The sequence below is a fragment of the Thunnus albacares genome, chromosome 19, assembly GCF_914725855.1.
Source record: "Thunnus albacares chromosome 19, fThuAlb1.1, whole genome shotgun sequence".
Taxonomy (NCBI): domain Eukaryota; kingdom Metazoa; phylum Chordata; class Actinopteri; order Scombriformes; family Scombridae; genus Thunnus; species Thunnus albacares.
Genome location: NC_058124.1, coordinates 13,965,768 through 13,990,253, shown reverse-complemented (window position 1 = coordinate 13,990,253; position 24,486 = coordinate 13,965,768). Strand labels below are relative to the sequence as shown.

At 39.9% G+C, this 24,486-nt stretch overlaps 1 protein-coding gene across 2 annotated transcripts; it reads right to left on the bottom strand.

The window, feature by feature from the left end:
* Positions 1-3,514: 3,514 nt before the first annotated feature.
* Positions 3,515-9,333, bottom strand: cibar1 (CBY1 interacting BAR domain containing 1). 2 transcript variants are annotated; one of them, XM_044336681.1, is made up of 9 exons: positions 9,166-9,333; positions 8,296-8,530; positions 8,084-8,152; positions 7,476-7,577; positions 7,299-7,304; positions 6,359-6,463; positions 6,007-6,120; positions 5,063-5,182; positions 3,515-3,956 (listed from the first exon to the last, which is right to left on the bottom strand). In XM_044336681.1, exons 1-9 carry the CDS (start codon positions 9,192-9,194, stop codon positions 3,831-3,833), a joined length of 906 nt encoding a protein of 301 aa, XP_044192616.1. In that variant the 5' UTR covers positions 9,195-9,333; the 3' UTR covers positions 3,515-3,830. The 2 variants fall into 2 exon arrangements, with proteins under 2 accessions (XP_044192616.1, XP_044192617.1); XM_044336682.1 differs by lacking the exon at positions 9,166-9,333 and having other exon boundaries at positions 8,296-8,553.
* Between the last annotated feature and the right edge of the window lie 15,153 nt (positions 9,334-24,486).

Genomic DNA, 24,486 nt, shown 5'->3' with positions numbered 1-24,486 from the left:
TAAGCCCTTTTTGAATGCATGGGTGGCCTTTTCCAGGTCTTTAACTTTTGTGAGGATATTAGACCATGCATCAAAATCACTTTGTAGAGAACACACACCCACACCAGGTTTCTCACTTCCCTCTAAGCCTTTTGCTAACAGTGATTTATGCTGAGTGGGGATATCCAAGAGACGCCACTATAAGACATTGGAAAGTAAATAAGAAGTCACTTTCTGCTTTATCACCATCAGATGATATACTGTGGCGGAGCACAGCTCACAACGTTGACACATACCATTGCATGTACAGATTTACAATACTGTACGCTTGTTTAAAGTGAAAACATCCCTGATTTACGTTTGTACCTGTGGTCCTGGAATGCAGGACAGATACTGTACAATAACTGTTATGACTTACTGCCCTTGACAACAGGTACACTGCCTTTCATGTTGGTGCATAAATCAGGGATATGGGAGGATGAGCGGTTGCTATATTATATACATGTTGGCTATATACTCAGGAGCAGCTCGAGGTCTCCTCTCCGAAATAGTAAACACATGACTGGAAACACATACAGTACTTCTGTAGTTACACGTGAAAACATGCTATCTTGCTTAAACACACACATGGACATTGCACATCCACTATACATATACCATTATAGGACAGAAGAGACACACACGCACTCATACACACACACACATATGTAACCTTGTTTGCTGGTGGGAAATCTAGGGAATGTGGCAGGGTTCAGAGTTCTTAGAACACCAGCAACACACAGCGGGTCTGCCAGAGGCACCACAGAGTGTGAGACACACACACACACTTACACACATACACCGAAACATACACACGCCATGGCAGCTCTTTCAGTGAGTCAGTGTGTGAGTCACACTTCGGCTATGCTGCCTCTTGATTTTATAACAGCCGCCAGCAAGGCACTGTATTTAATATTCCAAACAACTGTACTGTGGGACTCTCTGTGGCACACATGCACATATATTCACATATGTATACTCACACACACACAATTTTGTGTGGCTAAACATACCTGCACAAATAAGACAGAGGAGTTCTGTTGACACATATACAAACAACACATTCACTTTGCCTTTTCTCTTCCATTCAAACACACACACAGATACACACTTGTCATTGGGGATGACTGCAGACGAGTCAGAAGGGGAGACGAGGGAATCCTAACCTCTTTGAGAGCCATATCTATAGGAGAGCCAATCATAAGCTTCTGCATCACTGATACTGACTCCATTAGATCTGACCTATGAATCACTCCCCTATACATTCCAACAAGAGAATGTACGTAGCTTCAAGGGGGAGGAAAAAGTGGAGAGGTGTGTACGTAAAATGCCACGTCTAAACACAGTTTTAAATCTGTGTCCGCCTCCTAGTTATAATATTGAATCCCCACCTGTTTCACGGTGCTAACCTGGCAAAGCACATACAAAACATTGGCTCCAGGTAGCCTTGTTATGGATCAAACAGTCTTTGCACACCGTGAATGCTAACGCACTGTTCTTCCCAACCAAGCTGTGGTCAGTTTATGATTGTTGTTGTTTGCCAAAAACTGCACTGTCATGGGGGTGGAGGCCAAATTAATTGTGTGTCACAATTAAAATGTTATAAACACATTGCATATCCGGATGTTTTTGTATCACAGTTCGAAGCTCAGTTATGAGGCTTTCAAAATACAATCAGTCTGTTTCGATTGTGAGTTTACTGATAACAGACGAAACACACATGTACACTCACACACATGCTACCCACAGGTTGAAAAGAACACAATGTCTCCATATCAGTTTCCCCAATTTAACAGTCCAGGTGAGAAAACTTTTAAACAACACCCTCTGGTGGCGGCTCAGTAGAGGAAAACAACCAGGAACTGTGGCACAGTACTTATCAGGAAAGGTGTTCTCAAACCTTTCTAAAAGCCTTATTGTTTTTTTTAAGTTGTTATTTTATTGTAGGGGTTCTGGGCCCCAATTGTAACATTTATTTGTGGATATTGAGGTTTGCAGTTTGCAGAACTGTATTTGAAAAACCTGCAGTTTGACGATCAAAGAAAAAAAAACCTGTGACACACAGGAAGGCTTCTGTCAAAGTAAGATCAGTGGCATAAGGCTCAAGGGAAAGGTACTTCACATAAAAGCAGCTGCATGAGGCTGTGCAGCGGTTGACGTGTGCCGTGGGTGTTAGGTTTGATAGGAGTGGCGTGAGGCTGAGGGGCAATGAGTCAGAGTCAACGATAAGGACCTGGGGTTATGAATGACCTCTTTGAACTGTCCTTCTTTCTCCCCATACTCCTCCTCTTTTCTCTTCACATCTGGTTCTTTGCATGGGTATCCCTGTTCTTTTTTTTTTTTTTTTATCCTTTGTCTTTTTTTTACAGTCAATGACTCACAACCACTTCATGCCTTGTTATGTACGATTGAGTCTTAACTTTCATTAAAATTGGCCTTTCCTTCACTACTTCTCTCACGATTCCTTGTTTTTCTTTCTCTCACACCCTTTTCTCTCACAGACCACTGTCCGTGCTTCTATTCTGTGATCAGGGAGTGGAGCCTTTAGGTTTATCTGCATTTGTAAAAAGCTCTCTGACTCACTTGCTCACACAAACACACACACTTCATAGGTGATGACTCATTGCAACACAGGCCATTCAGATCCACAGTACAACAAAGACAAAACTGGTGCGTGTTAGTGTGACTGTGTTTGCATACACATTAACCTTTATATGCATTAAAGTGCCATTGCACAGAGGGCTGATGACACACCACCTACAAAGCTTTTATCTCCCCGTGATAATAAGACTTTGCTGTAAGGGTGGTTTTTCCTGCCCTAATATTTGTTACATTAAAATAAAAGTGTTGTTGCTTGCATGGCTGTTCATTAGTGCCATGAATACAATGTGTGCATGTGCATATGTGTAAAAATGAATATATTGTTACTTTGTTGGAGAGATAATGATACAAATCTGTAATGTGTGTGTGTGTGTGTTTAAGTGTACAAGACCAGGGGCAGAAAAGCATTAACTATGACACCAGCAGCTAAGGAATGATAAATGTGTTGAGTGACTCATGCAAGACAGACATCGGAGCCATCAGCAGACACGCTGGCAGCAGCATCCACTGTGACAGACAACACAAACTGTAACACACATACAATTGTCCCCATAAAGTTCCACATGCACAGAAGCACGTTATACACACACATATACTGTATTTTATATATATATATATATATATATATATATATATATATGTATATATCCAGGTAAGTACAGACATTGTGGTGCAAAATGTTCCCTGCTTCATTTGTAACACTTTTGCATGTCTGTGGAAAAGATGAGTCACTTTCAACTGCCGTCGTCACATAACTACTGTCACTTAGGCTGATTCATAGGGAACAATTTCTAAAATAACAATCAACCTCTCTGCTGGCATTTTTATGCAAAGTGACTGAGGGTACACCATGTACTTATTATAGAAAAGCAATTCATTGGAATGCTGCAAAACATACAGATTGAGTTGTTTTATTCATAAAGACAAATGACCACAGGTCAATAAAATGCACAATGTTTGGCATTGTGTGTAATATAAAAAAATAGCTACGACAATAATTGGCTGGAATTTCAAAGAGAAATAGCAGTAAAGAACAACATGTTCTCTCACAAAGCATCACACAACTACAGCACATTATTACTACAATACTGCTCAGAACACCTGTGTGAGGTGAATATGGCAATGACACCGCTTTTCTTTTATAAAACAGTTAGTTATAACCGTTAGTTAGTTTATAACTGATATCCTTTTTTTCCCTACATAAAGAACACTTAATTTTCATCATCTGAGTCTTCCTCTTCGTCCTCTTCATCGTCATCGTCCTCCTCCTCCTCAGACTCATCTTGGTCCTCTTCCTCCTCTTCTCTTCTTGTCTGCCGAATGGAGGCTCTTTGTTGCTGTGACAACAAATAAACAGTCACTATGCAGCTAAGACACTTAACAGGTAGTCATTAAGCACAACTGGTGATTCATTGGAATCTGCTTTCTCTTCACCACTTCTCTCTCCCTCCAGGGAGTTAGGGAGTTAAGAAAAGAGTCAACACAGGTACAGGTGCGAACACACCCAAAGATGCATCGAGGACACACTGAGATTAAACTCCTGAGGTCACATTCTTCAGTATTTGCAGTCTGTAAACATGAATGTGTCCTTTGGTATGTATGAAATCTAGATAGTATGTTATGGTATTTGAATAATCTACAAAAGATAGACTCTCGCCATAGACACTGTCATGTTTAACTTTCAATATCAGATTTTCTCTGTAGTCTCATCCTGTACGCAAAAGGGTCTGCCATCCTCTTTTCTACCTACATGAGTGCAAGTGTGTGCATGTTTTTGTTTTGTTTAGAAGTGACTGCTGTTTCTCACACATAGAAACAAACATAATCATTGAAGCAAAGTTTGATCTCAAGTTGTGATGCAAACTGCATTCTGGTGACAGGTATGAACTGCAATCTGCCTCTGCTAGCCACTATTTGGACATTTCTAGATACAAGACACTAAATTTGAACCTGCCCTATGAGACATACTCTAGACAGTTCATCTAATATATATAATGATACTGCTTATATGGTGAGAAAGTGAGGAACACCCGTCTAGACATTTTATAACCCAATACCATAAATTCACAAGTTACAGTGCAGTATCGATGATAAAGATGTTGAGGGTAAACTGTGAACTTAGGAGGAAATGCATGATGTTACTGGCATGCAATGGCATGTGTAGAAATTTCAGGCTGGGAGATGGTTGGGGTGATGTTGTGCGTAAGCATTGGCACAACTGATAAGACCTTTACTGGTATGAGGAAGGTTTTTAAAAAAAAAAAAAGGAAGCAGGGAATTTTTTCATTTCATCATCGCGATGAAACTTATCAAACTGTCAAAGTGGAAGATAAAAAGCATTTAACATTACAGAAACTTCTTCAAAGAGGGATCTTCTGGGGAAACTTTTGGCATCAGAGAATGACAGTTGCTATTAAGGATCTAGGCACTTTCTGCATCTTACCTGTAAGGTCCCTGATGTACTCAGGAAGGACCCGGTCCGATCAAGGGAGGTTTTGGAATTAGCTCGCACTATGTCTAAGCGTGACTGGTAGTCAGGGGGGTGCAGTGAACTCCTGAAAACCTGTCAAAGACAGTAGGAGGTGCTACACTTTATGAATTTAAAAAATAATGAAAGCATGAAGTTAGGCATGTTAACAAATATTATGGGTATTTTATATTACAGTTACATAAAACCCGGAGTCTCAGGGGGAAAAACACACACACACACACACACACACACACACACACACACACACACACACGAAGAAGAAATACTCCATGATCTGGAATATCCAGCTAATCAACAACTGGGCTGGCAATGTGCCTTGGTCACACATAAACAAAGCATCTTAGAAGGTATGCCTCTGATAGCATAACAAACTCCCATTAAAACCACACCAACGGTTTTCACTGCGTAGAAAATAAATTCCATGCGACCTCTCGATCAGGATTATCTTCATGCCTGTCATTATGCCTTTTTCAGATGATTCAATCTCCCATGCTCTGTACTATGAGTCATTGAAAAACAGCCTTGTCTGGGTGAGGAGTTTCACTTCAATATGAATGGAAGGCAGATGATTCAGTGCAAAAACACACAGATGAGATGGCAAGGCGTGGAGGAAAATAGAGCAAGGGCATCAGCAGGAGGAACCTCGTTCAATGAAAATCATTGATCCTTCATTTTCTCACTACAGGCACTGTCTCTGAAAAGTAGTTAGGCTAACCTCTCACCAAATTGTAAACAGAAGCAAAGTAGCAAGCATGAATCTTCATTGTGCAGTAGTGACCGCAGATTACTTCAAAGTAACCACATCAGTTAAAGGGTGTGAACTATATTTAGTATGTATGAGCAATGAGTTTATGATGACTGTGTCATGATTAACCTTCAGCAGAGCCTCAGCCTACCTCCAGGTCCTCCTCCTCGTCCACACTTTGAATGCTCTGGTACGCCAAAGTGTACACCTCTAAGGCCTTGGCATGGAAAGACATCTCCACTGTTACAAACTCACCAAAGATCCTCTGTGGGAGCAAAAGCAAAGGGAATGTGTCAGTGATTAATAGGCTTTGTCACAACTGTCTGGTGACCACTTGATGACAAACCATTATAATTTTAACAACTAAAGGAAGATTGAGATGTGTGGGTGGACGACAAAAAAGAAATCATCACTGTCTGGTTTCACTTCATGGGCACCCACTGTTTCACCAGACGTATATTTCAACTGAAACTGTAGCTCTTAAAATATGGGTTGCAGCAGACCTTAATGTCCCGGATCTTTTGCTTCTCAAACTCGTCTATGGTCTCCTCCAGCTGCCTCGTGGTGCGCGTTGCATCCATGGTGGCTCTCTGGAGTTCACTCTCAGCCTGATGGGAAAACAAAAAGAATATACAACATCCTACAAAACATATCAGTCTAACAATAAAGGTTATGGCTGAAGTTTTAAAGAAAAGCATCGGCGTACAAACATAGACATTCAACAGCATCCTTCAGTGCTTGTTGATCTAATGAATTAGAAAATAAATACTTTAAAACCCGAGTTAGCTTGTTTTGGTAATATTGAAAGCTCAGTATCATTGATGTGAAACACTGGAAACTCCAAATTTCAGACCTGCAGTTCTAGTCCAACCTGCACCATCTATCGGCAAAAGCCCTCCAGATATAGAAACGCTACTGTGCTCCTTTTACAGGAAAGGAAAGGAGTAGCATCTGCAATTTCACCTGTGTCTCCTTCATTCCTGCAGCTCAACTACACGCACAAACATACAGAAAACAGGAGCTATAATAATAAAAAAAAAGGTGCTGCTCCTTATTTTCTTTTCCTACTGGTGGCACAGGTTGGCATGTGAGGAACTTGTGTGACAATAATTCCTTGTGGAGAATCAATAGGGGTGATCAGTAGGTCAGTTTGTGTGACAAAAATATGTGAGCTTGTGATTGAGTGATAAGCAGGTTAAATAAAGGTGCCTCACATCTGAGACAGAAGAGTGGAACAAAATCAGTACTTGTCACTGACTTTGAAAACCAAGCATTCATTGAATGTAGTCAAAACTATGTTTATGACGTATTGGATGTTTTGCTGTAAAACATAGACAGAATTTCACTGTGTTGGAATTTCATTTCAATGCAATTCTGAAATATTTTACATATTTGTGGTAATACATCACCAGTGATGAGATGAACAGATTACACTGAACACACCTGAGACTGAAGGCTTGGTCAAGGAAGCACCATAAAAATATTAGCTTGTTGACAAGAAATGAACCCCAAGATATTACCTACACATATGCAGATGTTTTTTCTTTGTAACATTAAAAGTAATTGTGTCTATTTGATATTGAAGAATTTGAGAATATAAGAGAAACAAGGCAAGGATACAATGATTTGCCTGTCTGAGGGGTTTCTCTGTCTGGTCCTCTCAAGCTGAGCCATCTGTTTGGCTTCTCTGTCTCTGGCACTTTGAGTCGTCTTCAGATCTTCCTACATGGATGGAGAAGCAGAAAAGGACAAAGTAGTGATTATGAGAATTAACAATGCTAGTCAGTTATTTAGAAAGTCAGTTTGTTTCAAATACTTAAGAGCATAAGTTGGTTTCTCTCACTTTTTCCTGATCAAGTCATCAAGTAAATTCTGCAGAAAGACTGCAAAAATTTGGACTTGATATTTTCAACTAGAAAATATCTTTGAATCCAGGTCTAAATAAGATGCAGAGCTGGGAAGATGCTGGCAATGACATCAAGAGGTCTGGTGTGGCAGTGGGATGTTATCATTCAATCTATACTGCCCTCATGTGGCCATGTAGTGATGACACTGACAGTAAATTTATCTGTAACCCAAACTGCTTTCTCATTTTGAAGTGACAAAATTGCTGCATTCTTGTAGGTCAGCACACATTTTAGTCTCAAAATACATGCAACTACAGGGGCAGGGGACAGTTTCAGGCCTATGGATGTACTCTGACATTGCTTGTGTCTTATTCCACTTACCCTTTTACGTTTCACTACAGCTCCATAGCTTTTCAAGGGCTCTATGACTTTGGCTTCAAGTCTTTCCACCTGTAAAGCAAATAACTTTCTAGTTAAGCCCTGTCTTAAAGACTGTTCCTTGTTTCCTCACATTCACTTGACAAATTTAGACTGTGGCTGTGAATATGAAGTTATGATCAAAATAAAAACGGTGGGACATAAATTAGTTTTACCTCAGCTTGGCGGTAGTCTTGAATCTTGGCCAGGTGGTCAGCAAACTGCTTCATACCTCTCTTCAGGTTTGGCGTTTCCATGTCAGCATACAATCCGATTTCCTGAACCAGGATGTCTGCCTTGTCTCGTAGCCTGGCTGTTTTCCGAGCGTAGGCAGCAAACATTTGGCACATCTCTCCAAAATGTTTCTCGACACTGGTGATGTTTTCCTGGATCTTTCTTGTCTGGTTGTCCCTGGGGAGGGTGAAGGACAACATAACAGTAGTAATCAATTGGTAGTTTAAATGAGTGACACACAATTTGTTCCTCATATTTGTGCAAGGAAGAAATTATAGCATTTTTATCTTGTATAATAAGTCATTTGAGTAGGAGTTTCCTTACTAAATCTATGTGTAGCAGGGCTTCAGAACCAAAACATCTGGGGGGTGTCATGTAGCTTACGGCGTTTTTGTTTTCAAGATTCTTTCATAAAATCTAATACACAAACACAAACAAGCTAGTGCTACTTACCCTTTGAGAAAAATATATTTTCCTGTAACTTAGGTAAACGTTAGCATGTGCGCTTTATTTTGAGGATTATGAACTTTTCCAGTCCATTTTAGCGACTTGTGGCTGATGAAGAAAAATCAGTTTGGGGGTTACCAATGATTATCATGGTCCATTAAAGGCGTCTTGTTTTTACACCTATTGATGAATAACTCAGTCCCAGTTATCTGTGTAATTAGTGTAAAGCGTGAAAGTTAGCGTTATGTAACAACAGCTAACTAACCTAACGCTGCTTGATTTTTGTCAACGCTAACGATAACTTACCGAGCACTTTCCTCTGCAACTTACAGAGGACTTGTTTTAACGCGTTGAATATCTCTTACCTTGCTCTTGCATCGGGCGTGCGACTCATCTTTGCAGGAAGGCGGTAAATGAAATGTATTCAGTGTACAGACAGATTTATTGGTTCCCAGAATTAACGTCGGCTATGCTAGCTGTGCTTCTCCTCTCAGGCTAGCACGCCATTCTGCCGTTTCCATGGAGTCACATAGCGTTTCCGCTTGAGCAATGCATTCTGGGAATAGGAGTCGTTTGCTGATTCGAGGTTACTACTGTCATTTTCCAATCTCTAAAACTTTATTCTCTATTATATAATTATATAATATAATTATAAAATAACCTATTGTTTTTCATTTTATTTATGTATTTATAATTTATGATTAAGAAAACGTAGGAAAGGAATCGCATTCTTTTAAAAATCTTATTTCTGTATTAGGATATTATTTCATATGTGAGTACAATTTTGAGGTATCTGTGGTACTTGTTTTTCCTATGTTATGCTACTTTTACATTCCAGAGGTAAACATTGTAGGCTACTAAAAAGTAAAATACAATAATTATTAGATAGTCACTAGTAATCTAGATTATTAAGATTTTATATAAAACATATGGGTAACTTATAAAATATGATGAATTGTTATGGGTCAAACTACTCAGCAGTATAAAGCAGTTAAAATTGTATCTGCCTTGACCAACTGGCTACTTTTTTTTTAAGCAGAGGATCTTAATACTTCTTTCATCAATTTCTACTGTAAAGTCTTTTCTACATTGCAAAATACATTGCTCTGTCTCTAGTTTGAAAGTGTAGAGCCTGCAAACATGCAAAATGTATAGCCTAACTGAGACCATAACCTCTTATTACATAAGTAATGATGTTTTCATTGTTATGAATGAAAGCGTCATTCATTCGACACCAACATGTTTTAAAGTGTCCAACAATTTTATTTCTGACATGTTTGTTTTTGCACCTTATATAATCATCATTCTTAGGTCTATTTGGGAAAATCTGTTACATTTACATTGTGTATGTTTGACCAGTTAATCCATATCTTCATTTCCTGCTACACCAACATAGGCAGGTTAGGTACAAGAAAGTGTTATGAGCTAAATGTCTCATTAAGATGGCTGCTCTCATATGCACCATCATAATTAAAATAAATTGGGCTCTCTGATTTCACTCATAAATATTTGATTGATCATACTGTATCAGTAATGTTGCTTATTAGAGATATTAACCAGAAAATTAAACAAGCTATTTGATAATCTTCATGACTTCTTCTCTGAGCAATAGCATATGAACATCCCAAATATTTGTCTGCTTTCTATGGCTTGTATAATTCCCCAAATAGATCAAGGTACACTGCCGACATTAAAACAAAGAGGGCCAAATAGTCCTTTTCAACAACAGCTTGACTGTTTTTGAATTGGTGCCAAAAGCAGACTTTGTGATCACTGAAATGAATGGAGGCCTCATTGTAATTCCCTCCTCTGTGTTTGGGAATGCATGAATGTCACCAGCTGCCACGTCTGCTCCTCTGTGGAAAATGTCCAAAAACCTTAATTATCACGCTTAATCATCCATGGGATTGAAGCAGGGGAGATCCCACTGTAACAGATTGGCGATGTAAAACACGGTCATTGCATTGAGCTGTGTGCCTGGAATCCCAAGAGGATCTGGTTTATACTCTCTGGTACAGCTGATGCTGGTAGATTCTTTTTTTTAATGCCTCTGATATAACCTTCGTCTGCTAGGACTGACGGGTCACTACACCTGGACGTTTTAATACTTTAATGAAAATACCAACTAATTTTTGATCAGAAATCTATAACTGTGAAGCATCATTGTATCCTGCATGTTTTTATGTACAAGAAAGTAACCACCCTCAGTTTTATGCTGATTATAGAGTGTTATTATACATTCTAAAAGGGGGAAATGAGGCATTTTTTGACCTTGTCTAAACAATGTCTGGCAAATTTTGTAGTATGTAGTTTATATTCCTAGAAAGGGTCACATTATGTCTCATAGCACAAATTTCATGACTTTTTGTATAATTTTGTGAATTTCAATATACAATATATAATTTGTAACCCGCTAATTACAGTAAAAGAGCCTACAGACAAAGCAGTTTCTGTTTCACCAGTGTAATTGCTTTGCTGAACCACATGATGGCGATCTACATCCATTCATCACTTTGACTAGGTCGCAAATGGACATTTTCACAGGTGGACTCTGAGCTGCTTGTCAATGAGTCTTAACACTCAAAAACATTTTACTGACTCACATCTCTCCTCACATGTCTTCATCATCAAATGTTTACATTATTCAGGACTCCTTGGCAGTAGATTCAAAATCCCTAAACATTACAACAAATATAACAGATGCCTGTCTCGCTAGTGTCCTACAGGATTTTTGTGTTGAAAGAAGCCCGGGGCTGTTGAGTTATTTGCCTTGGCTGCTAGTAAATGTATTCAGAAGTGGTGGCATCTTTTTACACTGTGCATCTGACTTTCTTAAAGAACAGATGGTGTTGTTTCCAAACTACCAATTAGCAAGGAGAGGGTAGCAACCACTAGCAGCTAGCAGCAAGCAGCTCTTTCTGCCTCTTTTATGCTCTCAGTCTCTCTTTTTCTGTTTTTGTCCCTCTTTGCCCTCTTGTTCCATCTTCAGCTCTGTGTTTCACTCTCTGCCTGACTTTCTCCCTGTGCAGCCCTCATATGACACCGAAGAGATGTGGTGGCCTGCTGAACAGATTGGGAGTGACATATGTCAGACGTGGGGGGACTTAGTGGGGCAACCGAGTATGTGTCCCCCAGCGTGCTTGTATGTGTGTGTGTGTGTGTGTGTGTGTGTGTGTATTGACTCTGCCCCTTCACATTTCCCCCCTTCAGGTGTGAGTCCTGGTGTGAAGACCCCAGACTTGAGGCTCTCCTCCCACACAGAGGCTCACACGCAGCTTTAGATTCCCCATTAATAACAAGTGGGAGTCTGTGGGAGGTGTGTGTGTGTGTGTGTGTATGTGTTCAGGGACGCTGAGGATTATGAACAGCGTGATATCTTGTTTGCCACTTGGTGCATAAAATGAAATTACAAGCCAAGAGTCAATATCTCTACATGCTGATTTTGGCTAACCTCGCTCTCCTTCCTCTAACTGCTACATTCCTCTGATTTGGCAGAGGGACACAGCACTGCTCTCTTGCAGAAATTAACCCTGAAATATCCAATGGGAAATATATCCATCCTCTGTGCCTCAAACTCAGTTCTTAGTGCTATAACTTTTAATCAGCCCCTAAATTAAGAATTGATTTCTCAGATGCAATTAAATGCTCCTCTGGAGAGTATCTAAACGGAAAAGCAAAAGTCCCAAATCTATCATACAGAAAATTAAGATGTCAGTCTGTTTTAGTTCCAGTTTTACATCCAAGTAAAGTATTAGTTACTATTACAGCAGAACTGTCATCCACTTTTTCTGCTGTTATTGTAACATTTTCCATATACACTGTCATCACACAAATACATCACAGATCTTTCCTCCCTGTGCTCAGACTGCCATAATACATTGTTTCTGAGTCACATATTTCAAATATGAAATTCAGTGATATTCCCCTTTAACTCCAACAACCTTGAACAAAAGTCCTCCCTCTGCAGTTAAGTGGGTGCTTGAAGGGCAAGCCAACGCAGACACGGTCCAGTGCTTTTATTGACCCAATGAAAAACCTCTCTGTGTCTCCAGGGGCTTGGAGCTCAGGTTAGGGTCTTTGTTGTCTGCGTTCATTAGTGTCTCCTTCACCATCTCCCTTTCTCTCTCTCCCTCTCTATCTCTCTTACTCCCTCCAACACCTCCTTCTCTTAACTCCCTTACTCTCTCACCACTGCTCTTTTCCCCTGAGGAGTTGGAGAAGAAAATGTCACCAGATCAAATTAGCGGGAGCCTCCAACACTGCCTGTCTGCCTCTGTCTGTCTATTCCACCGAGTGATAGCGTCAGTCATGGAACTTTCTGCATGTTTGTGTACAAACTTTATATTCCCCAGGTATGATACTCTATGATTCTGGTAATATAGTTTCTTTTTTGTCACCATATTTTTCAGCACTGGATAATTGGGATTTATTTTCCCTATATTTTAAAAGGCACATATACATGCTTGTTGCTTCTTCCTTTTTTTTGGTTCAATATTTTGGAAAACAACTTTTTCAGTTTCTTGCCAAGAGTTAGATAAGAAGACTGATACCACTTTCGCATATTTTGGTATAGCCAGGATACACTTAGCTTAGCTTAGCATAGAGACTGAAAAAATAGTGAAACACCTAAATTGGCCTTGTCCAAAAGTAAAAAAACAAACAAACAAAAAAAACTTAATTAACATGTAATGTATCCTTTGTTTCATCTGTACTACAACTGTGCTATTAGGGTTTTTTTTAAACCTTTGAACAGAATCAGGTTAGCTGTTTCCCCCTGCTTTAAGTCTTTATACTAAGCTATAGCTAACCATTCTTATTTACCAGATAGATATGAGAACGCTATCAATCTTTTCATCTAACTCTCTGCAAGAAAGCAAATAGACACGTTACCCAAAATGTTATACTGTATTACTCCTTTAAACATGTTAAATAATTTAAATATCACTTTCATTATTTCATTGAATGAAGAAGGCAACACCTCTGAGAAAGCCTTGATCTCACACCCACTTCCTTTTGCAGTGTCACCACCACCACATAACTTATTCATAGCACATTTCATATTCATAGCCTTCTTTACTTCACTGAGATGCATCAGACATACAGAAGTGATTTCTCTCTCAGTCTGGTGTTATTTACCTTAATGCATTTTAGTAGAGTGAGGGGAAGCGTTGCCAGACGTCCAGCTTTGCAAACAGATGACTTTAATGCATGTTAACCTTGGTGGCGATAAAAGCCCTCACCATTATTCCTCTTAAACCATACAGTGTCTATCAGAGTCCATTGGGAGGAAACTGGAACAATTCCAGGGCTGCTCACCTACCAACCGCAGAAGGCCACTAATTGAAAATTACCTCAGACTTCTGAAAAAGAGGGACAGGCTTGTAGAGTTAAATGTGGTTGATGGCAGAATAATATGTGTGTGGGTGTGTATGTTCATGTATGTTTTATATAGCAGGGTGTTTGTAAGGTTCAGTTTTCCTACTGAATTTTGGTAAATGAACATGATATTATAGGCTTGAACCATTTATGTAAAAAAAAGCAAACCGAAAGAGAGAGAAAAAAAGAAAGAACAAGAACCTGAGAGATCTGCAGCAAGAGTGAAAGGAACACACAGAAGTCCATTTTGTACTCCATCACAGCCGGATGAAAGTGGCCACTGTCCTTCTGCCATCAATATGCAAATGGAAAAAAATGGCCCTTGAGTGCGGGAGCAGTTCCCTCAAGTGCATTCATTAGCCACCGTTAGCATAATTGATTCCCAGTCCTGCCATAAAACTGGTCACTCCCTGTGCCGCTCGCTCTGAGGGATCCTCTGGGGACTTCACAGGCTAATTTCAATCATAAATCATTAAAGGACACCACTAGCCAATGGACTGTGCCAAGGCCCCAGAGACGTGCAAGCAACAGTAATTCTGTCACTGACGTCTAAATCATCGATGTGACATACAAAGGTGCCTACAGGCTGACATATCCTACTCTCCGCCTCTCTATCCTCATTTCTTAACTAGGTGTCATAAAAATGTATGTGCCCTTTAATTAGGTAACATGTACCTTAACTTCACAATATGGCAGAGATGCAGTTTTTGAATTTGTGCCTGAAATTATTTAGGTTATTGCATAATATTTTACTGGAGTGAAAAAAAGTGAAATTGTTGTGATATTTTATAAAATCTTAATAATTGTAGTGAGGACAATCTCCTCTCTTTTGAATTACACCAAAGAGATAATAGTGGGTTGAATAGACCTTTTCAGAGACTCCCAGGATCTGCAAAACCTCTCAATAGTAAGAGAGTAAGAATAGAAAGTGTCAGAGTTAACACTGGCCAGACAGAGCACTGGTGCTCTCAACCCATGAGAGACCATGCTTCCACAAAAAAAATAGAAATTAATAACAGGAGGTGAAAATACTAAAATGGGACCTATTATTCTTTTCCTTATATTCAGTCATATAAATAATGTTACAATGTTGGGCGTTCATGTTAATCATGGTCAGCGTGTCAAATAATGACGATAACGTATATAAAAGTAATCCCTGTGATCAAAAAGCACTGGTTTCACGTGGCTCTGAACACTTGGTTTCCAATAGTTTTTTCTACTTTCAGCCCGAGCCGACGTTGGTTTGTGACAAATTTCTTTATATGGTCATCTGCTCCACGCACAGCATGCATGTACCGCAAGACTTTTTCCATTAAACAGCAGGGCAAAGTAAAATAAGTTGTTTACCTGTTGGAGGTGTGCTGGTCGTCTGCAGCTCTTCATCAAACATCATCATCACTGTGTCTGCGTCTGCTTGTACTATTCCTCCCTGCATCATTTCAAACTGATCCACTGAGCTAAGAGTTCCAAATATCTCCAAATGTTGTTCTGTCGACCGCTTTTTAGCACCACTAACGAAGCTCTGCTAATCCAGTGAGGAACACGTTTAATTTCCTGTAAATTCCTGTTATTTAGTCATTTAAAATCTTTTAATTTGAAGCAGAAAAGCAGGAAATGTTGGGTTTTCATCAGCAGTAACTTAACATGACTGATGTGTCTGCTCCCTGGCAGTCTTCCAGAAAGCTGGCCAATCAGAACAGAGTGGGCTCATCAGGAGGGGGGCCTTAAAGAGACAGGAGCTAAGACTGCCTGTTAGAGATAGAAGATGAACTGAGGGGCTGCATAAAGGGCCAGTATAAGATAAATAAGTGTGTTGTGTGTAATGAGTTTTTTGAACTGTTAATCATGCAAAGCTACTCTAGTTGAGTCCAAAAATAAAAATATAGAGCTGGAAATGAGCACAATAGTTCCCCTTTAATGACCCCTTGGGTCATTTTAGCTGTGGAGCACATGAAAGAACACAAGTCAAGAGGATTCCACCCCCACATGGAACACGAGACTGGAGTTTCTTTGGAGAGACTGAAATACATCTGAAATACACATCAGAAAAAAATCACCAGGATTAAACAAGAAATAACTTTCAGTGTTATTCTCTTCCTCCCTGTCTGACACACACAAAAACGCACACGCACACACACACACACACACACACACACACACACACACACGCATACCCTGTCTCTCTCGCACACACCATGATATTGCATGAGATAAGATATCTGCCAGACCCCTGCCATAAATTGTGGACACATTCCTGAGGTGACTTCACACTGTATTTTCTCTTTGTTTAAGCCCAAGTCTAAATTAATGTGAATTAACTGTCCAACTACTCAGTAATCCAGCTAATATTACTCAGCAAATGTTTTCATGTGGTTCAACTCCCATAGCTGTACGATATAAATTGAATGAATTATCCAAATCCAGATTTAATGCATTGTCTGCCATGTGGCCGTGTTGTAATACTAAATATACAGTTACTGCTTGTGTAAGACTGTATTTTATTATGTTGTGATCAAATTAGTGTTGTTTAACTTCTGTGCATCTATTAGCAGTATTGGAAAGCATCTTGACGGTTAATTAGTCATGAATTTCATGCTGAAATAGGATTGCTGTTCAACCATATGTTTTCTGAATATTTTTATATAATACACTATTACATACAATTTTATGTCTATAATCACTGTTGATTGATCATAGTGATGAGCTGAAGTATGTGACTTTTGCGTATAAAACCTCAATTAAAATTAATCTCACTAGAGCAGGGAAAGTTCTAGATTCCTTGAAACAAAGAAATGAATATTCATTAGAGGTGGATTACAATTTGGGTGCGAAGTGTCTTCTCCACACCTAGAGTCCCCACCTGTATCTGCAAGGTGATAAAAGAACTGATTGTCTTTGTCAGTCAGGCTGGTCCTCAAAATATCCCTCCAGGAGTTCACCAAGACCTTGATCCAGTTTATCTTAGTTTTTGCCTTTTTCTAGATGTCTTATATATTCATCTTTTCTCCTCTCCTAAAATATGCACGCATTTTAACCTTTATCTAAAACAAGCCTCAGTTTGCACCTTAGTATCAACTGAATGAACCAAACTTTTTAGCATTTATGTGCCACCGTAAATCTTGCATTTGATAATATTTTGGGAGTTTTGTCATCCAGCCAATGGAATTACTCCCAAGACTATTCAACAAGTTTAATAAGAGTGAGTGTAGTCAGAGTTCTGTTTGACTTTAGCCACAGCGGACCAGAAATCAACAGAGACTGGGTAGTGCTCCAACATTCTCCAGTAACTCTGAATCACATACTTCATTTCACTATCACCAACCTAAGTGATCAGTTTATCTTATCATTTAAAAGATCTTTTTATTCATCTGTTTGATTCTTTTCTTCTGTTATGTACTCCTTACTAATGCCTCATTTACTCAGTTATTGATGGACATTTAGCTATAAATAAATGTCCTCATTTATTGGCCAGTGTGTTCTTTAAAGCAGACGACAGAGGTCCCTGCATCAAGAATCACAACTTCTGATTTATTTTCCTTCAATTAAAGGTGCTGCCCCAATTATTAACAAGTGCAAAATTTTAAATTCTACGTGTAGTCATAACACTACATAGTTTATGACTGCATATGTTAAGTCTTCTCAGAATAAGCTTTTATTTGTGTTTTTATGACTCTGCAATCCAAGAAACTTAAAGGTAAAACTAGCAGATGTTTCAGTTTTTCCTACCTGCCTTGTGAGAAGAATTTGCTTGTGTGCACAACCAAACAGAAAATATTGTAAAACCAGTGAGTATCCTATGAGGTGTACCACATGAGTTACTTTGGTAATTAAATGAACATCAGAACTGCAGACTAGTTACTGCAGAAATCATGATAGCTATTAGCTTCAGCTGTATTTCTTTCTCCAGCATTACCATTCAGAGCAGGTGCATAGTTTATTAAGGCTCCTATTATGGAGAGAGAGAGAGAGAGAGAGAGAGAGAGAGACAGAGAGAGACAGAGAGAGAAAGAGAGAGAGTCTGTATGGTAAAATATATATTCCATTCATTCCATCCTACCTTCCCTCCATCTGTCCGTCCATCCATCCCTCCTCTTTACAGTCTAATTAAACTCATCAACTTGTGCAGTGAAGGTTTCCAGCAGCTCAGAGAAACAGAGAGTGAGCGAGAGAAGCGAAAGATAGCGGCATGCTCATGATGTATCGCCACCTCGCAAAATAAAACATATTCATAAAGAATATTCATTACCTCTACCAGCCATCCCCCAGATGGCCAGAAAATTGGCTTTGTGTTGAGATGTGGATTCAGGCATGCATATTAATGAAAGACAGATGTAAACGCATATTCATATTCTTTGGCTCCTCTTTTTTGTGACAGACAAAATGATAATGCATCCACTTAGGAGAGGGGGAAAGGGGCTGCATTCAGGAAGCAATTCACCTCTAATGTGTTGGTGGGTTATTGGCTTTTTGTCAGTCTGGCAGTGTGTGTCCCTGTTTGTGTCTAGTGTGTCTTTCTGTGGAGTTGTCCCATCTCCACGTTAAGTGCTCTCTCTCTCTCTCTCTCTCTCACACACACACACTTACACTCTAGCTTTGAGGTTTTGAGGTACAGGTCACTGCTAACTCATACATCAAACACAGTGGAATGTGTTGATCTGCAATTTAAGACATTTCTGTCTTTATGCAGGGATGGCACCAGTGTGCGTGCACTTTGAAGTGTATACATTTACACATATGCAGCAATGACAATCTGATGAATGAAATCTGTTGAAATGAGGCACAAAGCTGTGCACCATTTAAATCTGTTAAGTCAGACACTTTTACCACCATCACCACTATCACCACTTATGACCAACAGCTGGGAAAAATGTCACACGTTAATTTTACTTTATTTATGACTGCTATCTTCACTGTCATCAAATGTTGGTCCCATTGCTTCCACAAGAGGACATTAGCGCTCTCTCAACTGTTGAGGCCAGACCACAAAACTCTTCCATTTCACCTCAGACAGCTACATAACTTGAGCATTGCTAGTATGTAAATCCTTATACTCGTAAAGATTAAGGGGAAAATAAGTTCATTACAGCATAGATAGGTTTTGAATACAGCAGTGAGTGTCTGTATTTGTGTGTGAGCTTTTTGAGGTATTTGGAGGTATTAGTCAGAGCCATAAATGTGACTCCTCATAGTCATACAACTAAAATTTTTTTCCTAATTATCCTCATTATTTTATTATGTGAAACCCTTTCTTGCAGTGTTTATGTACAACACATCAGTAACATCTATGACATGCGTACCATATCCACTGTTCCAGTAACCAACCCCAGGGCTCCCCTGTACATATTAGATCTAATCTCCATGTTACAGCCTGTATATGTCGCAGTGAGAATAGGGGAGGTTTTTTAATAGAAACGGCCTCATAAACCCCCGATCCTGTAACAGAGCATCGCTCAATTGGAATAAAACCTTCTTTGTGTAAGTGTGTCCCAATATGGAAAATTAAAGGCAGTTAATAAAAAGCAGTGCTAAATCAATGGGAGCCATAAAAGTTACAGGGTGATATTAAAATGTGGGGGGGTGAGGGGGGGCAATAGTGGCATTAACACGCTGGGCCTGAATTATCATGTTAATTTAATATCCAGTCTTCAAATGAAGCAGAAAGCCCAATAAAGGTCAATTAAGCAACTAGCCTCTCATCTCCATTTAGACTTTTATGGCCTCATCTAAATCATGGAGCTGGTGCCGGGGCCAAGGGGCCCCGCTGGGTGCTGGGGACCTTTGGGACCCAAGGAGGGCACAAGCTTTTAAGATCTAAGTTTGGATGGTTTGGTTTGGGACAGCGCTGTGATTTTAGCCCCTCTTTGACCCCAACAACAATTTTGAATTATAGACACTATTCTAACTGCTGCTCACACAAGAGCAAGATTTACACATACAGGTCTCATTTTTATGCAGCACAAATGCAGCTGTTGGAAGCATGGTTGTATCCAACATGAACTTTCTGCCCCTGTGGATTTAGATGTGGGTGGCGTGCATGCTTTTGGTTCCATCACTGCACGCTGTAGAGAGAAAGATAACTTCTTACATCTGTGAAAACTGTGGTCCTGTCAAGCTCTATTTTTGCCAAAGGAAATATGAATTTATTCTCATTCTTCTCACAACTAGGTGACAATAATTGACCACTCATACCATTGACCCATCTGCTAATTCATCTCTTCAACCTTCTTTTTTGCTTGGCACTATCTCCTTTTGATAATTCCCTTTCTGTACATCTTTACCCCATTTCTGATTTTTGCAAGCAGAACTTTAAATACATAAAACACTAAACCGGATCACTGTAAACTCAAACCATCAATCATTAACCCAAATTATTTTAATCAATATTAATGCAAAATGTATTTCAAAACCAATCAATTTCTTCATGAAAAAGAGGAGTCCAGTCGCACCAAAATAGAAAAAATGTAATTACCACTGATCAGGCTTCTGTTTTATTTAAATAATGAGCTGTAACTTGTGTTGATCCTTAAATGTGTTGCACTCAATGACATCTCAAATCATATTTGTATTCATATATGTACCTGTCTGTTTATATTCTAGGGTCCTATAGGATACAATTATTGTTTAAGCTGACCTCATGGCCAGAAAAACCTGCTAATGTATCAAATAACTGACCAAAATAATGACAACTTACCGACTCTCCTTACTCTAATAAGACCGGTAACTCAAGTTTAATATTGATGTCCACTGACATGATGGTGACTGAACAGTCAAAGGAATGATGAATAATTCCCACGTATGCACAATGTGTATCGACCACATATTGACTTCTTCAAGCAGGACTGCTGCATTGACATGGCTTCATGCAGATCCATAGTCTTATGAATAAATAATGCTGAGCTAGTTAGAGCTAGTCTTTCAAGGTTCAGTTAATAAACAAAAGAAGGAGCCCTGCTATTGTGTGACCTGAAACACAATACTGTTTTAATTGCCTCTGAGGGCTGTGACATCATGTGGATAAAAACTCCTCTGAAGTCACTTGACAGAAAATGAATCTATTTTGATAACTGATTCACCATTTAAGTCATTTTTTGAAGCAAAAATGCTCAAAAGAAATTGCTTTCAGCCTCTCAAATGTAAATATGTTCTTGTTTTCTCAGCCTTTTATGAAAGAATGCTGAATATCTTTGGATTTTAGACTGTTAATTGGACAAAACAAGACATAACCAAGATGTAACCTTGGACTCAGGGAAATTGTAATAGACATTCTCCACCATTTTCTGACATTTTATAGACCAAACAATTAACTGATTATGAAAGTAACCATTCGTTGCCGCTCTATTTTTATTTTGAGTTTGATTTTGATATCCCATCTTAATCATGAAGATCCAAACGATTGATGCCAATGCTTCGGGGCGAAGCTAAAGTACAAACACTGCTAATTTCTACGTAACACTCCCATCATGTGTGAAGTAGCAGTTGAGATGCACACATGGCTTGTGTATCTTTAAATACACTCTCTGTCTGTGAAGCACCCCATACAAAATGCATAATATGTGACAATTCAGCAAAATGTTATCGTGGAAAGTGAGCATCCTTGCTTCGTTCCACATGCTACGCATCTGGATAGTGTCTGGGCGCATTACATGAGTGAATGGGTTAGTGACCCAGATTCTCTAATGGGATTTTAGGTGTCTAAAAAAATAGAATTGCTTTTTTCAACTCTGACAGATGTTCCTATTTGATAATTACATTAAAATGAAACCAGTAAGACATTGATATGAAAGACACATATAAACACACATAAAAAATAACTGTACAGATGCATTAGCATGGATTTTTTTAGATGATGCTAAGGTTTGATGGTGTTTTCTTCAAGTTGCACAACACTGTAATGAAACATTTATCCTGTGCCCATGGCTTCTGCCTAAATGCTCAAAATCCTTAAGTAGCGTGGCTCTTTCCTAGTCACTTTCTGTATTAAGAGTCAAAATAGACTTGGGCCTTTGTTTATGGGAGGAAATAAGATGTTCCAGTGAACCTAGAGAACACGCACACAAAGTCTGTGCTGCCTGAACATGCCTGTGAAGCCATGCTGTGCTGAAGGCAATCTGTCTCCCCCACCCATAACGACCATCTGTCATTAGTGTAGATCAATGGAAATGATAGATGGGGAGTGCTTGCTGTGCTGACAGAAGAACTGAGACAGGAGTCCAGGAACGACCACAGTTATGGTGCATGGTCCTGACCCAGCGGGCAAAAGCCCTAATGTTAATTTTGTGTCCGTGCTGGGATTGGGTTGATATAAGCTTGGACTGTCAAGGAAGCTACAGACTGGCTTTTGAAAATTCAAATCAATTTTAGTCAGTTGTCTGAGTGTTGCATATGTTTGGAACACTCACCCACATGTCTTTACTTCTGTGCCAGAAGTGTTATAAATTCTCTCTGAATAATCCATTTTCCTAAGCAGTTGGTAGGTTATTCAAAGCATGTCATATGGAGTTGATGTGAAACAAGGCAATAAAATAGGCAGAGAATGGACTGTGCCTCGTCTCCCTCTACACATTTCAAACCATGACATCCCAATAAGCAAACCAAACCAGTTTGGATCCACTGGGTAAAATCAAGAGGACTGGACATGATTTGATGAAGCCCATTTCACACTTGCTGAGAGAGATGGACAGTCCAAGGCCTGTTAAAATCCCTGGGGTTTTGGACAAGAGCATCAGAGGATTTTCAGCAGAAGTCATTCTTAACACAGAGGAGTAGACAAAAATGAAGGGCTTTTCTCCAATTTTAGCTACCAAAATTGAATTCTGAGGTAACAGAGGCTCTATCCCTCATCTGTATTCCCTCACCACTCTTTAATATTAATTCAGCTTCTTTGCTATCTTTTTCCTTTTCCAGCAGTTTGCAGCTATGACTTAATGAGAATTCTTTGTTTTGATATTTTTTAGATGAGGGATTAAATTTAACAGTATGTGTGACTTTACCACAATAAAAACAAATAAAAGGAATCATGGAAAAAATAATGCATATACCAGATCTGATTACTCTCTCTCTCTGATTATGCTAATAAAAAAGAATCATACAATGACACAAAAGACACACAATCACCTGGATACAGTCTTACGAGTGCACATGTATTGACACACACACACACACACACACACACACACACACAGAGGAACACGCACACGTTCCTCTCTTATTCACTCGGGCAGTGGGGATTGCTTCGGAAAAACAGCACCTGCTCCTCCATTTGAAAACTATTTAGGGAGGCATCAAACTCTATCAGGGCAGGTCTGATTGCGGTCGCCTCTTCACAGTCCCCCAATCACTCAGTGAGTCAATTAGCCTCCTGCCCCTCCATCCCCCCACCCCCACCCCCCACATACACACTCACACACACACACACATACAGTATGCACACACATGCACAACAGACTCCCATTCCCCTCCGTCCGCTGTGGGTTCCGCCAGGGAATGAGAGTCCATCGGCGGCCTCCCAGCAACACCTGAGGCCCCCCACCACCCAGGCCCAGCCCCCCCCCTCCACAGTCAGCTAATAGCGGTGCTCCAAGGGCACCCGAACCACAATGGCATTCAATTCACGCCATTGTACCCCTTTTACCAAGCCTCATACCAGCGACTTCAACAGCTATTTAGCAGATGATGGGAAAAGAAAGAGGGAGCGGAGGAGAGTGAGGGTTGGGGAAAGTAGGAAATGAGCGATGCAACAACAGGGGTGATGCGTCCGCTCACCTCTGAGATCATTTACTTTGTTCAGTGGAGGCGAATTTGATTGTGCCGTTCACTGTGCATGTGTTTGTGTCGGTGTTCGTCTTTGGAAGTATTAAGAGAGTGTTTGCGTGCTTGCAAGCGTATTTCTCATTGCATCCACTTTCACCTGTGTATGTGTGTGTGGAGCCTGCGTTCCGTCGACTCTTTGGGTTAGCGGGCGGCGCTCTCTCACAATCGCTTATTTATTCAGGGCCTTTTGAAATAATCGAGTTGACACATCTGTCAGATGGTGAGAGGAGGAATGCTAAAAGGTCACCGGGCGAGGTACCAGCTGCTCCCGCACCAAACCTTTCCTGCCTCCAAATAGCACAGTCATTACACCACAACAGATGGGACTCCTGCCTTTCATTTCTGCCTCACTCATACACACACACACTCACACACATCCACTTGCATGTACAGAGGGGCACACACACAAATGTATCAAGCGCCCATCACACTTATCCACACACATGCACACGTACACACAGAGGTGCAGTAGCACCAGACACTTGTCACAGGCACGACAG